This window comes from Bos grunniens, chromosome 13, assembly GCF_055505025.1.
Source record: "Bos grunniens cultivar Pamir isolate PY7600 chromosome 13, Bosgru_T2T1.0, whole genome shotgun sequence".
NCBI lineage: Eukaryota > Metazoa > Chordata > Mammalia > Artiodactyla > Bovidae > Bos > Bos grunniens.
In genome coordinates, this window is record NC_141177.1 from 16,231,836 (window position 1) to 16,248,852 (window position 17,017).

A 17,017-nucleotide genomic window follows, 5' to 3' on the forward strand; every position below is an offset into this window, starting at 1 on the left:
GCTTAAAAAATGAGAAAAAGGACAATTGAAAGGATCTAAACAAAGTGAAAATCAATAAAACAACAAGAGCAGAAACTAAAATAGCAGAAAATGAGCATAATCATATGTAGAGCAACAGAGCCAATTTTAGCAATGAGTAAGTTGGTACAGTCAGAGCAGAAAGTAAAAAATGAGAGAACAATTTGATTTTTTGCTTGTAAAATTTTAAACTTAGGTAAAATGAGCACTTTTCTGGAAAATATTTAACAGAATTGTCTTAAGGAAAAAATAGAAAACCCAAATAATTTCATAACACTGTAAGCAATTGAATCAGTAGTTAAGTCTTCCCACAAAGAAAACATCATAACCAAGTGTCTTAATAAGTAAGTTCTACAAAGCTTTACAATATTTTACAGCCTCCTGGATAAGAGAAAAAGAGAAAACCGTTCTAAGTTCACATAATTCCCAAATTAGAAAAGGTCAATAAAAGAAAAAATAAAGTATAGGTTAATTTATTTAGGAATGTAAACATCCTAAAAATATATTGGTAAATCTCAGGTAGAACCAGGCTTGGTCAGTGATAACAGGCAGACAAAAGACCCAGCTCAGATTCGACTACCTTTCGACTCCTCTTCCTTTCACTGTTGTTACCCACCCTCCACCCACTGTATCCCTTGTTATGGCCTGCCTGCCCAGTGAGTTCACCCAGACAGGAGCAGGGTCTTGGCCAAGCATGCCAAGCAAGGTATGCATGCTCAACACCTGGGCATCTCTGCACGGTCAGTACCTCCCAACCCACCGATGAGACACCTCCCAGATGCGTGACTCTTCCCCCAGCTACAGAAAGGTGGAAGTGCCTGTCCTTTGGTCTAGAAAGTAACTGAGAATTGAGAGTTTCAAGATTGTGGAGTTAAGGATTGCATTTGTCAGAAGGTCCCTCTACTTGCAAACCTTTCTCTTATTCTAGTGGACATTCATGGGTTACACTGTCACAGGTTTAGTTATTAATATCTTCCGCTTGTCGTCATGAAGCTTGTGGGAAAATTCCCCCCAAGTGTTTCTCTTTAAAGATATTTCCAGGGACTACTCTGGTGGTCCAGTGGTTAAGACTCCAAGTTTCCTAATGCAGGGACCAAGGTTCAATCCCTGGTTGGGGAGCTAAGATCCCACATGCTGTGCAGCATGGGAGGGGCAAAAAAAGATATTCCCAAGAGTCTTCATTAGAAGGGCCCACCATTTAGGGATTAGAATGGAGATTTTTTAAATTCCCCCCTCCTTCAGGATGGTAGAAAATAGGGTGACTCTGCTGGGCCAGAGAAGGATGTGCTAGGAAAACATCAAGTGTTTTCTATGTTCAACCAAGCATCCCTAACATCTCTGCTTCTCAGCCAGAGACTATAATATGAATGGCATGTCCATGAGTTGGGCAGTGCATGACCATATGTGGCAATCCTGCCTCCCTTCGGTGGAAGGTGGATGGATGTGCACTTCAGGGCACACCCAGCATGTGTCCACCTGCTACCTCACGTGCAAGAAATGGAGTAAATGTAAAGTCGGAAGTCCACACACAGGGAGAGGGGGAGATACAGGACCGAGTGTCCTGGTAGCACTTAAGTCCCTGGTGTTTGTCACCTTGGAAGCTCAGTTCCACCTCTGCCCTTCCTCTTGTTCGATTATATAAGCTTCCCAATAATGTAATTCTTTGTTAGCATAAGTTAGGTTTCTGTCTCCAACACTCCTGGCTAAAAGCCCGTAAATGGCCAATTATTAGGGTATTCCACCAGTGGCCTGGAGCATGGGAGGTTGGCAGTTGCCTGATGCACTGTGTGTGCTTATCTCAGATGACTTTCTCATCTATGGCACTGGCCTACCTAACTGGAGACTGCAGCAAACGGCAGCATGTTGAAGTCTCGAAATAAAAGTATTGTGACAACCTTTGCTTGGGGCATTCAGATAACAGTCCATGCTCAGTGGCTTGGCCTTTTTTGTCAGTCAGTGATGTGTCTGCAGATGTTAAAAACAAAACAAAATTGCAGTGCATGCTCTGCAAGCTCCTGAAGGGATGGATGTTTCAAGTGAGTCTACTGCTGGCGGGGATGTATTGAGGACCTATCCAGAAGAGGAGTAGGCTGATGATTAGGTCTGCCTGGAACAAGACTCTTTCAGGAGTGGACACAGTGGGCTTAAGGAGGCTCTAAGGGGAGGAGAAGCCACCAGCCACTTGCTACTGGTCATCAAAACAGAACAGTCGCAGCAAAAAGGGGGCAAGGGCACTGCTCTGCCAGTGAACCTTCTATCCATTCATTCATTCGATACACATAAGTGAGTGCTTCCACTCTGTGCAGCACTGTGCTGGTGGGTGTGGCCAGCAGATGACAATTGCAGCCTGACTGGCAGGAAATTTAAAAAGGAACAACGAAGACTACCACCTAAACAATTCCCCAAACAACTGTTAAGTTAATGATTTTTTCCCATAAAAGCACTGGAAAAGCCATGCTCCTTTTCAAATGCTGCTTTTTGTTTTTCTATTTGTATAATGACTGGGACTTCCCTGGTGGCTCAGACAATAAAGCGTCTGCCTGCAATGCAGGAGACCCAGGTTCAATCCCTGGGTCGGGAAGATCCCCTGGAGAAGGAAATGGCACCCCACTCCAGTCCTCTTGCCTGGAAAATCTCATGGACAGAGGAGCCTGGTAGGCTATACAGTCCATGGGGTCACAAAGAGTCGGACACAACTGAGCGACTTCACTTTCACTTCTTTCGCTTAATGACCGGGAGGTATAGGGATGAATGAAAGAAACGCTTTGTGTCTGCCTCGTTCCAAGCTTATGGTCTAATAATCCACCAGTATCAAATTAGCTCTGTCCCACAGATGCAAGCGTGGTTTTCTTTTGGGAAGTCTAGTAATTCATCACAGTGACGTCAAAGTGTGGTCGATATCACAGAATCAGGAAGAAGGTAAGATATGATGGGTTGAGTTATGACCCCTCAAAAGGTGTTATGTTGAAGTTGTTTAACACCTGGTACCTGGCAGTGTGACCTGCCGTGGAAACAGTCTTTACAGATGTAATTAAGAGGTAAGTTAAAATGAGGTCATGTTGCAAGAGGGAGGACCATTAATCCAATACGACCGGTGTCCTTACAAGTAAGGAGAAAGGTACTCCAGGAGAATGCAGTGTGACTCCCAAGGTTGATGGGCACCACCAGAAGCTAGGGAGAAGCAAGCAAGAGTCTTGCCCAAAGTTCCAGAGGGAACATGGCCCTGCCTTCACGTTGATTCTGGACTTCTAACCTCCAGAATAGTGAGAGAGCACATTTCTGTTTTAAGCCACCCAGTTTGTGGCACTCTCTTATGGCAGCCCTGGGGAATAAATTTAATACACATAAAAAATTTTTTCTCTTCTACATCTTACCTGTGTTAGCAAGCTACTTAATCTTTCTGAGTCTCAGTTTCTCAACTCTAAAATAGATCGAATATGCAAAATGGAGCAGCTACTGTGTGAAAAAAGTTTTTTTTTTGGCTGCACCATGCAGCCTGCAGATTGTTAGTTCCTTGACCAGGGATTGAACTCAGACCACAGCAGTGAAAGCGCTGAATCGTAATCACTAGGCTACCAGGGAACTCTCTGGTGCAGCCGCTAGGGCAAAGAGTATGGTGGTTGCTCAAAATATTAAAAATGGAATTGCTGTAGGATCCAACGATTTCACTTACGGATATATCCTCGAAACAACTGAAAGCAGGCTGTTTAAGGGATGTTTGTCCACCCACGTGCATGGCAATATATTCACTCTAGCCAGAAAGTAGAAGCCACTCAGATGTCCATTGATGGATGAATGGATAAATATGATGTGGTCTATCACACAATGGAATATTATTCAGCCCTCAAAAGGAAGGAAATTCTAACAAATGCTACAACATATATGAACCTTAATGATATTATGCTAAGTGAAATAAACCAGTTATAAAAGGACAAATACTGAATGATCCCAGGCTTCCCTGGTGGCTCAGTGGTAAAGAATCCATCTGCCAATGGCAGAGACGCAAGAGATGTGGGTTTGATACCTGGTCCGGGAAGATCCCCTGCAGAAGGAAATGGCAACCCACTCCAGTATTCTTGCCTCAGAAATCCCATGGACAGAGGAACCTGACGGGCTGCAGTCCATGGGGTCCCAAAGAGTTGGCCATGACTTAGCAACTAAAGAACAACAACTGGATGATTCTACTTATGCAAGTTTCCTTGATTAGTCAAATTCGGAATCAGAAAGCAGGATGATGGTTGCCAGGGGCTGGGGAAAGTGGAGTTACTATTGGATGGCTGTAAGTTTCAGTTTGAAAGATGAGAAGAGTTCTGGGGATTGACTGCATAATGATGTGAATGTACTGGACACTACTGAGCTGAATACTTAAAAATGGCTAAGATAAATTTTGTGTTATGCTTATTTTACAATTCAAAAATTTAAGAGACTTCCCTGGTGGTCCAGAGGTTAAGAATCTGCTTTACAAGGCAGGGGACACAGGTTCAATTCCTGGTCAGGGAACTAAGATCCCACATGCCTTGGAGCAACTAAGCCATCGACCCACAGCTGGAGTCAGTGCCCCGCAAAGAAAGATCCCACATGATGCAATGAGGATCCCGTGTGCCGCAGCTGAGACTCGACGCAGCCAGATAAATATATAAATATTTTTTAAAAATTAAAATAGGTAAAATAATGCATTGAAATATGTTAGTACCATAAGTGCTTTTTTCAGTAGTTGATATCTTACATTAAATAGTAAACTAGTAATACATTTTAGCTATTACCATGGTTATCATAATTTGATTAAAAATTAATATTCATTCATAACTATAAACATTCTTAGAATTCTAAAAATAGACTATACATCATAAAACATTGTGCTTAGTCACTTCAGTCATATCTGACTCTTTCTGACACAGTGGAGTGTAACCCGCCAGGCTCCTCTGTCCGTGGGATTCTCCAGGCAAGAAAACTGGAATGGGTAGCCATACCCTCCTCCAGAGGATTTTCCTGACCCACAGATCGAACTCTCATCTCTTATGTCTCCTGCATTGGTAGGCGGATTCTTTACCACAGAGCCACCAGGGAAACCGTCAGTCAATATCATACATAATGGTGAAATCATAGAAGAATTATTCTATTTTTATCCTAGAAGTTCCAGAAAAATAGTCAGGGATGTCTGCTGCCCTTGGCCAGGATGACCCAAGGTCATAAAAGTAAAGAACTGGGGACTTCCTTTGTGATCCAGAGGCTAAGATTCTGCGCTCCCAGTGCAGGGGGCCCAGGTTCCATCCCTGGTCAGGAAACTAGATGCCCCACACCACAACTAAGAGTTCACACAACATAGCGAAGACAGAAGGTCCTGTATGCTGCAACTAAGACTCAGCACAGCCAAATAAGCACAGGCATAAATAAATAAATATTTTAAAAGAGTAAAGAATTGATATCGTCAACTAGCATGGTGAGAGAGAATGAGCCAAAGTCAAATATTGTTATCCTGGTTGCTCAAGTATTCAGGCAAGATAGTTGATGATTCTCAAGTCAGGAAAGTTTAAGTTAGTAAGCCACAAACATCTCAGTTATTCAGTTAGCAAAGGAGGCCCAAAACTGTTGTTCAGGGAAACAAGTTAAATAGCTAAGACCATCCAGAGTCATTAGTCAAGAAGGTTGTATTCAAGGACTGTCCACCGTCAAATGAAGGAAAGTCCAATGTCACCAGCCAAAGTTATCAGTCTTTCTCTTGGACTCTGGTCCCCCAGGGCCCAGCCTGCCAGTTTCTGAAGGGAGAAAGCCATCTCTTCTCCTGTTTGCTCCCATGGCAGAGGCCTGAGCTATATAAACCCTCAGTGAGCTCACACTGACCCCCTCTCCAGCATCAGTGGCCTTCAGCCCAGGACAAAAATGAACCAGAAGCAAGTCTAGTAACAGAGAGGTTTGGGAGTCAGAGAACCCACCTAGGGGACCCAGGGAAGTGGGGGTGCTGAGACCTCGGTGGGAACTGACCCTGGTGGAGAGACCCTCTGTCTCATCTCAGTCTGTCCGAGCATCCAGTGAGGGTTTGGGGCTGCTGGAGACCCCCAAACAGGCCCAGCCCTGGGCCACAGGACAGCAGAGGCCCTGGGCGGCTGGACTGGCCAAGGCTACCACTGGGCCTCAGTCCCAGCCTGCAGAAGCCCAAGCCTATTCCTCCTGAAAGACGTAGTAACAGAGCATCAGTAAGATGATGATGAGGAAGAGGAACAGAAAAATAAAAACTTCCAGTATGTTGTTCATTCTTAGTGTGGGGTTGGAGCCTGGAGCTCCTGCAGGGCTCACCAGGCCAGCTGCTGACTTCCGGCCTAGACCCTGGGCATCACTTCCTTGGTACAATCTGTTTAGTCAGCTGAGACCTCATCTCCCCACCCCAGCGCCCCCCCAAGTCCAGGCAGCAGGAATCTCTCAGCCACTGTGAGGTCACAAACTCCAAGATGGCAGAATGTTGGCCTCCCAGTCACAGCTCTATCCTTTATAAATGCGATCAGTATTTTGAAAGTGAGACTTTTCGTATGTCATCGTAAAACATATATATTATATATATATTTTGCCTCTCTCTTTAAACTTCCTAAATGGAAATATCTTTTCCCTATCCTTGGAAAAATATCAGGCAGTCCTCATAACTTCTCTGATCCTTCTTAGGTAATAAGTATTGTGTTACTAAAAATAGCAAACATGATTTCTATTCCATTAATTTAAATGTTCATCTCATATATTCATCATGCCTTCAGTGACTGTTGATAGTTAAGACTTCTCTGCTCTCCACCGTCTGGGACCAAGCATAGGGTGGGCTGCTGTCTGCTAGGAGGGAATGGGAACCTTCTCCCTTTACTTGCCCAGATGTGTTTCTAGTCACCAGTTTCTGCTCAGTCCCCCTACCCCCCCACTCCCAGTACCTCCAGGATCAGGTGAAATGAAGAGTGAGATGGGGGAACATCTCTCCCCAGGCTGGACCTGAAATTGAGGCTGTGCATTCTCCCTCAGCCCCTGTTTCAGGGGTTCTTCAGCGAGCCCCCTCCTGGTGCCCTTTGAGTGAACCCCACGTGATGTGAACAGGCCCTCTTCTTGGGGGCCCCCTCCCCCTAGCAGGCTCTGTCTAAAGTAGAACGTCTTGGGCAGCAGGTAGCCAGTCCTAGTCCAGATCCTACACCTGCTAAAGGAGACAATGTACCCTTGACTGAGGAAGGGGTTGGGCACGGGTCACCTGGGCTTTCCAACGCTAGGTGACATTAATCAAACTCCGGGGTGTTCTTGCTGGAGCTCCCAGGTATGAAGTTCACCAGAGCAAAAGGAACTTCCTCCTACTCTTCCTCTTGGGGGCAAAGGAGGAGGGAGTGTTTTAAGACATAGAGCCCATAATTCCCTCTTTTTCATGCATAACATTGTACTTTAAAACATACATATATATATTTGTTTATGGCTGTGCTGGGCCTTCACTGCTTTGCACAGGCTTTCTCTCGTTGCAGAGAGCGGGGGCTACTCCCCAGTTGCGGTGCGTGGGCCTCTCCTTGTGCTGGTTTCCCTTGTCGCAGAGCACGGCTCTAGGGCATGTGGCTTCAGTAGTTGCTGTGCGCAGGATCAGTAGTTCTGATGCATGGGCTTAGTGGCTCGGCAGCACGTGGGATCTTCCCAGACCAGGGATTGAACCGGTCGCCCCTGCATTGCAAGGCAGATTCTTAACCACTGGACCACAAGGGAAGCCCCACTATACTGTTAATACCCTCGGATTAGAAGAGAGGCATGAGTCACAAGCAACCATTTTCCAGTTATTTCTTCCTAAATTCGACATCTAATCCAATACCCTCTTTGGAAGGCAGCTGTCATTTTATCAGGTGGAACCTTCAAAAATTACAACTGTGACTTGTTGTTATTCAGCTATTCTTTCCTGTATTTTGGTGCCTCCTTGGTACCTCGGCTGAAATATCTATTTTAATATCTTGTTACACTAACAACAAGCATCAACCACACCTTTTAGATGGCCAGCCTCCTCTAGAGACTGGGGATGCAGAAATGAACCCGCCCAGATTCCCTCCCTGGCATCACGGGCACAAAGATGCAGATTATCTAGGCTGGAATCATGGCTCTGACCTTTCCCAGCCTTCTGAAAGCAGCTTTCCTTTACTCTCCAGTTTAGAACTATGAGGCTCCTCATCTGAGTGGTGCAGGAGACCCAGCCCCTCTCAGGCGGTCCCAGGCTCGTGGGTGGGGCCTGCAGAAGGGACTTGCTGTCAGTCTCCCACTTGCTGTTTCTCTCCTCTGGCTCCAAAGGGCTGATCCAAGCCAGATGGCCTGAGACCTGGGCTGATGGACACAGCAGCCACCAGGCACATGTGGCCACAGAGCACTGAAAATATCGCCAGTCCCAGTTGCAATGTGCTGTCAGCATAAAACATGCACTGATTCCGAAGACTATGTACAAAGGAAAAGAAATAGTAAATATCCTATTAATAATTTAAAAATATTGATTACATATTGAAATAATATTTTGATTATCTTGTATTAACTAAAATATATTATTAAAATTAATTTCACCTTTTAGGTACTTTAAACTTTTTTATTTATTTTTATTGAAGTATAGTTGAGTTACAATGTTGTGTTAGTTTTTGGTGTACAGCAAAGTGACTCTCTCTGTATATATATTCTTTTTAAATTATTTATTTATTTATTTATTCGGGCTTTCTCTAGTTTTGGTGAGCGGGGGCTACTCTCTAGCGGTGGTGCGCCGGCTTCTCATTGCGGTGACCTCTCTTCTTGTGAAGCATGACTCTTAGAGCACTTGGGCTTCAGCAGTTCCAGCACATGGGCTCAGTAGTTGTGGCACACGGGCTTAGTTGCCCCACCGTATGTGGTATCTTCCTGGACCAGGAATCAAACCTGTGTCCTCTGCATTGGCAAGTGGATTCTTAACCACTGGGCCACCAGAGAAGGGCCCTATATTCTTTTTCATACTCTTTTCCATGATGGTTTATCACTGGACATTGAATATAGTTCCCTGTGCTGTACAGCAGGACCTTGTAGTTTGTCCATTCTACACGTTTGGTACCTTTTTTTTTTTAACCTTGGTGCTGGTTTAATCGCTAAGTCGTGTCCAACTCTTACAACCCCATGGACTGTAGCCTGCCAGGCTCCTCTGTCCATGGGATTCTCCAGGCAAGGATACTGGAGTGGGTTGCCATTTCCTTCTCCAGGGGATCCTCCTGACCCAGGAATCGAACCCAGGTTTCCTGCATTGTAGTCGGATTCTTTACCAACTGAGCTATGAGAGAAGCACCTCCCCCTTTTTAATCTTTTCTTTTTTTTATTAAGTTTTATTGGAGTATATAGTTGCTTAACCTTTTTAATGTGGCTCCTGGGAAATTTAAAATTACACATTCAGCCAGCATTGTATTTCTACTGGATAGCGCTGCCTTTAGACCCTTCAAATATGGCGCACTCTCTCTGCCTCATAAATAATCCCATGGTGTCCTAAATAATCCATGGTGTCCTCACAGTGACAGAAACTCTGGACTTTTTCAAAAATACTTACATAGAGCAACTACCACGCTTGGCCATCTGCTCTGCGCTGTGTCCTCGACGTGCACTGTTTCATTTAATCCTCACAGCAACGCTATGAGAAGGGGAGCTCTGATTCTGCACATTTTCCAGAAAGGAAAACGAAGGCTGGACAAAGTTAGGTCATGGCCACACGGAGAGTAAGGGCAAGAGCAGGAGGCAGGAGGACACCAGCGCTGTGTTCTCACCCGGCTCCTTTGACTCATGTCCTACCAGCCACAGCATCCCCCTCCCCCTACCCCTCAGGAGACCCCCAGGGTTCTCATGTCTTAGAACTGCACCAGCTCCTCCCAGCTACAGAAGATGGAGTGTTTTCACCCTCAGAGACCACCCCCAGCCATCTCCCTCTTTGTTGTATCAGTCAATGCAAACATGATTAAGTCCTTCTTGATCAAAAGCAGCTTCAAGGCTAGTTTTACTTTTAGGATGACCTTTTAGCAAAGCACCTGCCTACCATGCTAGGCTTATCTCCTTGTCATTCTCACGTTCCAGTTGTAGGTCATCGGAACAGTATTTTAGTCTGGCGAGGTCCAAATGAATACACAGTCAGAATTCATTCATTTGTTCAACTGAGCCAGCCACAAAACTAGGCACTCTGAATACAATGGTAAATCAGATTAAGACCCCTATTGTCCAAACTCAACACAATCCACACAAGCTCTTGCTAATAACAACAGTTCCTGTCTTAGGCTCCCTGGTAAAGAATCTGCCTGCCAAGCAGGAGACGGAAGAGATGCAGGTTAAATCCCTGGGTCGGGAAGATCCCCTGGAGGAGGAAATGGCAACCCAGTCCAGGATTCCAGCCGGGATAATCCCAGGAACAGAGGAGCCTGGCAGACTACCAGTCCATAGGCTTGCAAGAGTTGGACACGATTTAGCGACTAAACAACAACTGGTAGAAGAGTAACCATTCCTACAGATTAATGACAAATCAGTGACAACAAACAGAACACAAAGAAAAGCAGAGCAGGTGAGGAAACGTTACTGCCAAAATTCCGGGCTGCTTCTGGAAATTACCCAGTCATGCAGACGCAGAACTTGGACTCCGCTCCACAAGAGGGCGCTGCAAAACCGGTTGCGCGGGATCCAGTCCGGGCAACGCCGCTCTAGGCCGCAAGCCCCGCTTCAACTGCATTTCCGCCGTCGCTGTGCGTGTGGAGGTGGTTCTTGCCTCTTTGTCCACGGTTCGTCGTGGATCCCGCGCCATCTGCACGTATCCGGGGACATCCGCGGACACCGGTATCTTCCCGCACTGTCGGCTTTGTCTCCGCCGCTCTCCCGCGCCGTCTGGTCGTGGGGCACCCCGGGTAAGTCCTCTGCGGGGAGCGCCGGGCACGTGGTCCGCTCCCTTCCCAGCCCAAGGGGAAACAGACCCAAGCGGGGAGCACAGGCCGCAGGTCGCCTCGGAGCCCAGGGCCACTCCCCGTTCCGAGCCCGTCCCCTGAGCCTGTGGGTCTCTCGGGACTCGTCTTCTCGACAGAGGGGCCTCTGGTCGTCTGGCCTCCGGCCGGCGCCGCTTCGGAATATGGGGGTTTCCTGGCCTCACCCATCTGTGGGGAGACTTGGGCTGGCCGACGGTGAGAAGCGGGTCCGGGGATGCGTTGGCCCGAGGTCTTGCAGGGAGGTTCTTGCGGAGCCGGTGTGAACCGCACACGTGCTGCGCCAGAGCCCCCGGATCACATCCCATCACCTCCGACTCCAGCGTTTCATCCCTTGCAGCCGCTCGTCGGTGCCGGGCAGATAACCTTCGTGACCATTAGCCCATTTCCCTCGGTAACCTCTAAGGGAAAAGTGTTCAAACCTCCACTTTGAGAGCCTCCCCAGGGCCCCAGAAGGGCAGTGTCTGGCTTCCTGGGCCCCTGTTTCGCGTTGAAGGCCTTTCCTTCTCTTTGCCGGGCCACGCCCTGCGCAGCAGAAGACGCTGCCTCGGGCGGCGCCCCCTCCCCTCCTGCAGGACCCTGACCCGCACTGCCTGCCGCGCTCCCGCCGTGTCCAGGAACTGAGCTGTCCCCTGGGGCAGTGCTGGAGCTGTGGCCTTCCTGCCCTACTGCAGAGGCGGTGGTTCCTGGGCTTGGGGGTTCTGGGACCTGCCTTGCAAAGCCCTTGTGCAAGAGGATGGGGGTGGGTTTGGGGGCCAGAAAGGCCTGAGTTCGGATCCTGAGTCAGCCCCTCATTAGCCGGGGAACCTGGGGTGAGTTCCTTTATTCTCCTGAGCTTTCCTTTCCTTCAAGGGGGAAAATGGCAATCACTCCGGAAGGGCAGAGGCCTGGTCTGTGTTCTTTTTATTTGAACTCACAGTTCTTGGTATGGAGTAGGTCCTCAGTTGATGTTTGTGGGGTGGATGAGTAATTGAGGCTTTTTTTTTTTTAACCAGAAGTTGGTCTTCCCCTGGCTTCTTCCCCTCCCTGAGGGGAGGTGGAACCTTTTCAGGAAGTGAGGCTAGTGCCTGGGGTCCTGGGCCTGGCTGTGCAGCTTTCCCCTGCCTGGGTGGAGAGCCAGCTGCTAACCCAGGCTCCTTTGCCTGATTCCCCATCTGCCCTTCTCTGCCCCTGCATTCGAAAGTGATCGTGGGCTGCTGGTGCCTTAGTCATTGATAGTGCAGGGAGAGGAATTGCTGAAGGCGTTTTCCCCGTGTTTGGAGGGTCCATCCTGTCCCTTCTGAACTCTGGAGCTGTCACACACCGTCTCCCTCCTACTGCCTTTTAGACACTTCCTGGCGGTTGATGTCAGTTGACTGCCCTCTGCCTGGCTCAGTGCTGGTTTCTGTGAGGCTTTGGGAAAGAATGTGGGTGAGTTCTGCCCCTGCAGTGGTCTTGTGACTCTGATCTCCGGTCTCAGCAGCCCTGAGACCTTGTTTGCCACTGGATTTGAAGTGATTACAGGCTGCCTGTGTCCTAGTTGTTGGAAATATGGGCCGAGGAAAAGTTGCAAGAATTTTCCTCATAATTCAGGCGATCCTTGCTTGTCCCTTCCAAACCGGACAGCCCTTTAGTTGCTGTGACAGTGGCCAAGCCTGAGGTGCACTGAGGGTGGGGGGAGTCAGGCTGTAGTGGGTTCATTGCCTCAGACCCAGATTCCCCAGCATTCACACCCCGGGTTTTCCTGCTGCTGAGCATGATGGTTTCCTGTCTGGTGGGCTGATCACCTGCTGGCCTCTTGTCTCCTGCAGGAGTGTCACGTGGCTGCATTGGGTGAGAGGTGTCCTCGGGGAGAGCCGAGACTGAGACCCAGGTAAGTGGTGTCCTGCTCATTCTGTCCTGCTCATCCTCCCAGTTCTATGCAGACTGGGAGGGCAGAGGTGTGGGGAGTGAGCGTGCAGTTGGAGGCCCGGCCCCCCTTCTGCTGCTGAGAGCCCCCTGTGGAGGCTGCAGTAATGTTGAGAGGATGGAGGTTCACACCCAGTGACCAGCTGAGGGCTCTTCTGTGAGCCTGAGCGAGAATTCTGTATGGTGTTCAATCCTGGTGGTGTCGGAACCCAGGGGTTCTCCGCATTTCTGCCATCAGTCTTCCCTTCGGCTCTTGGCAGGGACTGGGAAATGATCCAGGGTAGATCTGCCATCTTAGACTGTGAGTCTGGTCAGTGCTCCATCTGCTGGTCTGCTCCTCATCCAGGCCACTTCTCAGGGTGCTGGCAGTAGCCTCTCTGCTTGGCTTCCTCGTTGCCCTTCTCTGCCCAGCTCCCTCACTGCCCTTCTCTGCCCCTGCATTCGAAAGTGACCGTGGGCTGCCTGTGCCCTGGTCATTGATAGTGCAGGGAGAGGAATCGCCGAAAGCCTTTCCCCGTGTTTGGAGGGTCCATCCTGTCCCTTGCAAACCCTGGCGCTTTCGCACATGCCTGTCTTTCCCCTGATTTGTGTTGCTTCCTGGCACCCAGTGCATGTGTGCACTGAGCGCCCCTCTTCCGGAGCAGCCCCTGCCTCGGGTCTATGGGCTGGCAGGGGAGGGCTCCCCTCCTAGAAGCTTTCTCTGCTTCCTCCCCACACCCCTTCCCACATCCTCAGCCCCACCCCCAGCACTAACCCCGCCTGGGAAACTTGATTTGCTGGTTGTGCCTGTTATGCTGTGATCTTGAGGGCAGTGCCTCTTTGCATTGTGTCTGATGCCCGACTATAGCAGCTGGTCATAAAGGTTGGGGCGGGGAGCGGACAAAGAGGTAGAGATGCCCTATCTGTTGCGAGGAGATCAGACTCCTCCCATTGCGGAGGGTCAGGGCACCATGCCCTCCGGCAAGCCAGTCTGCTAGGTCAGCCTCCTTTCCTTCTCCCCTGGGTGTGTTGTTTCTCTAATGAAAGGTAGACTTACTGTTACCTGTCTTTAATCCTGCTGGGGGTGATTTTCTAGTAATTGACTGGACAGAGCACAGTGTCGTTGAGGATACATATGTACTTATCCCATATACCAGATGGTGGCCCCACGGCCCTCCCTCTACAGCTATTGGCCCTCCCAGTCCATTCTAGTCGCTGCCAGTTGGCCACAGGCTGCTCTGCAAACCCTGACCTCAGCATGTTGTTTTTAACAAGACGGATGCGCAGCAGATCGATCACAGTTGCCCCGTAGGATGACGTGGGGGTTAGTCCTGTCCCAGATGACCTGCCCACCCCTTCCAGAGTCACCTTGTCCTTGTTCCTGTGACAGTGTGGCCGTTCGGGGACTACAGTGACAGCCCCCCTGTGAGGGTGCTGGAGTCCGCCAGCTGCTGTGCCAGGTGGTTCGCTGTGAGCCCCAGGCCCTGCTCTGCGTGCCCGCTCACGGCTTTTCTCTTGCAGATGGGTCTGTGTGCACAGAGGTTCCATGGGAGGCATCTTCATGCCAGCCAGCCGCTAGGCCCTGGGGCCCCAGGTAAGGTGTTTGGACCTTTCTGTGGAATTCTGTGTTTTGTAAAGTCTTCTTCATGTTTTCTGGGGCTTGGGTGATCATGTAAGGGGAAGCGGGGTGACAGTGGCCTCCTGGTGTGAGGCAGTCTCTCCCATGTACACAGGGGAGGGCCCTGAAGAAACCTGCTCGCCGGGCGCCTCCCTTCCAAGTCTTGTGATGGACAGCATGTGGGTTTACGCACCAGAGACTCTGGTTCCACCTCTGAACCCGTTTAGCCCTATGACCTCCATCTCAGACTCCGCTTACCTGAAAAGGGAAGCTAGGATAGCAGTGATGGTTTTAAAACAGGTTTCATGGCTGTGTCCTGACCAACATCCTGATCGTTTTCAGCCAGAAAGCTGTTTTTTATGCTGGAAGTGTGTTGACTCCCCTGGCAGGGAGGTCTTGTGGGGGCTTGGCAGGGTGCTACAAAGCTGCCGGGACTCGCTGCGGCTGGGCTGGGCTGCTCCCCCGACTTGGGCATCCCCCAGGCCCCTGGCGCCAGTCTCCTGTCCTCTCTGGCTCCCCTTCTGCCCTTTTCTGCTCCTGCATCGAAAGTGATGGTGGGCTGCCCGTGCCCTGGTCATCGATACTGCAGGGAGAGGAGTCTCTGAAAGACCTTTCCCCGTGTTTGAAGGGCCCAGCCGTCCCTTCCAAACCCTGGAGCTTTCACACACTAGTTTTTTTCTCCTGCCATTCCCTTCAGAGCTTAGACCTCGGCTGGTCCCTGGACTTGCAGGGGTTCACTTTGTCTTTGAAGTTCAGGGACCTCTTGGCAAAAACCAGTCAACACATTTATACCTGGTCTTCACACTGCAATAAGTTCACGCAGTGCGAAAGAGCATGGGGTGGGGAGGAAGGGCTGTAAACCGTGGCTTCTGCTCTGTGGACTTAACAGGAGTGGAGGACAACCTGCGATGTGTTATTCAAGACAGCCCGTGACTGACGCGCTTGTTGTTGACAGAATCCCCAGCCCTGCCGTCAGCAGAGGGCTGACATCTACCTTTTGTCCTGTGCTGCAGATGTGTTCGGTGGAGGCAGAAACCCTCTACCAGTGCCCTCGCTTAATACACTCCGAAGATGCAACATGGCACCCCAGGAGGTGTGTCTAGCTCCCAGATCAAGGTGAGGTGGGGTTCCATTCACCGTTGCCCCCCGCCTTTCCCCACATTTGGTCTGAGGGCTCATGTCTAGTTCTCTCCTGTCTACATTTGTGTTTGATTCTGTTTTGCTAGAAGTTTCTATTCGCATCTCATAATGTGAAGGTAGTGAGACTATTAGATGTGAGCCACAGGGTACTCGGTAGGCATCCAACAGCCTGAGTGTTCCCTTGGCTTTCAAACCTGCCCTCTGCCCCTGACGTGCATCAGAGGCTTGTCCTGTCCAGTCCCTGGTCCTGGGGCCCCTCAGCCAGCCTTTCCATTTTTCTTGGCTGGCCAAATTAAGTGGGTCTTTGCAGAATAGGGGCTTCCCTGGTGGCTCAGGCGCTAAAAGCATGTGCCTACAATGTGGGAGACCCGGATTCGATCCCTGGGTGGGGAAGATCCCTGGAGCAGGAAATGGCAACCCATTCCAGTACTCTTGCCTGGAAAATCGCATGGACAGAGGAGCCTGATAGGCTACAGTCCATGGGGTCGCAAAGAGTCGGACACGACTGAGCCACTTAACGAATTTTAACTTTTGCAGAATAGGATGACGGTGGGAGAGCTCCTGAGGGTGGTGGTCCATCCTTTGATGTGAAGATACAGTGGGAGTTTGGTTCACAGCCCCTGATAGCACTAAAGTCTAGTCTGTCTGCCCAGATCTGGAAATGCTTGAAAGAAAATCCTTTGTTCTAAAAACCAAACCTTTGATGTGTTTTTGTTACTGCATCTATTCTGGTGATTTCTAGTTGAGCTTGGATAAATTGGAAGCTTGGGCCTAGTCGATTGGAACCCTCTCAGTGATGCTGCCTCGGGAGAAGATGGTGCTGGAGACTAAATGCTTGTATGGTTCTTCCCTCCTAGGTCAGCCTTAGATCTGGAGGTGGCTGAGGAGGTCCCAAGTTCCTGAGTCAGTGACCTTGGGGTCACCTGGGATCTGGAATGGCTGGTATTTCTCCCTGAGGTGGGAACCGAGCCAGCTGGGAACCCACCAACCCCCTGCGGGTTGGCTGGTGAGTTAATGCCTCGGGCTGGGAACCGCCCCCTGGAGGGTTGGCTGGTTTAAGTCTACGCAGATGGGAACTCCCAGCCATTGGTCTTGCCTGTCCTTTCCTGAAGGTCCCTATTGTTTGTGGGCACCAATGGAGCAGAGCGTGGAGAGTGCCGTTCCCACGTGAAGAGCTGCCCGCCATCTGCCCACAGTGTCACGGGAGCCGTGTTCACTCAGCACTAGAGATCCGGGGCAAAGCTGTGGGACTGGCGGCCTGGATCCCCTTCAGCCGCTCTGACTCCTGACAGCGGTGCCCTCGGAGGGCGTAGACCGAGAAGGCTGGCCCAGTCCCTCGGTGACTTCAGTGAACAAGAGTTTTTCTGTTGAGTTGGCAGCTGTTTATGATTTTTCTCTCCACCTGCCCATTCAATAAACTGTGTTCACCCAC

At 49.7% G+C, this 17,017-nt stretch overlaps 1 protein-coding gene and 3 non-coding genes across 4 annotated transcripts; all 4 read left to right on the forward strand.

Moving 5' to 3' along the window:
* Positions 1-9,707: 9,707 nt before the first annotated feature.
* LOC147360259 (uncharacterized) lies at positions 9,708-17,017 on the forward strand. The gene is made up of 8 exons (XM_086331254.1): positions 9,708-9,722; positions 10,604-10,889; positions 12,289-12,371; positions 12,752-12,813; positions 14,349-14,421; positions 15,401-15,561; positions 16,443-16,591; positions 16,698-17,017. Exons 1-5 carry the CDS (start codon positions 9,708-9,710, stop codon positions 14,404-14,406), a joined length of 504 nt encoding a protein of 167 aa, XP_086187380.1. The 3' UTR covers positions 14,407-14,421; positions 15,401-15,561; positions 16,443-16,591; positions 16,698-17,017.
* On the forward strand, positions 12,130-12,263 carry LOC147360260 (small nucleolar RNA SNORA71). Its single transcript, XR_015140110.1, has one exon. It is a non-coding gene; the product is annotated as a small nucleolar RNA SNORA71 (small nucleolar RNA).
* On the forward strand, positions 13,282-13,414 carry LOC147360261 (small nucleolar RNA SNORA71). Its single transcript, XR_015140107.1, has one exon. It is a non-coding gene; the product is annotated as a small nucleolar RNA SNORA71 (small nucleolar RNA).
* Positions 14,981-15,112, forward strand: LOC147360262 (small nucleolar RNA SNORA71). Its single transcript, XR_015140112.1, has one exon. It is a non-coding gene; the product is annotated as a small nucleolar RNA SNORA71 (small nucleolar RNA).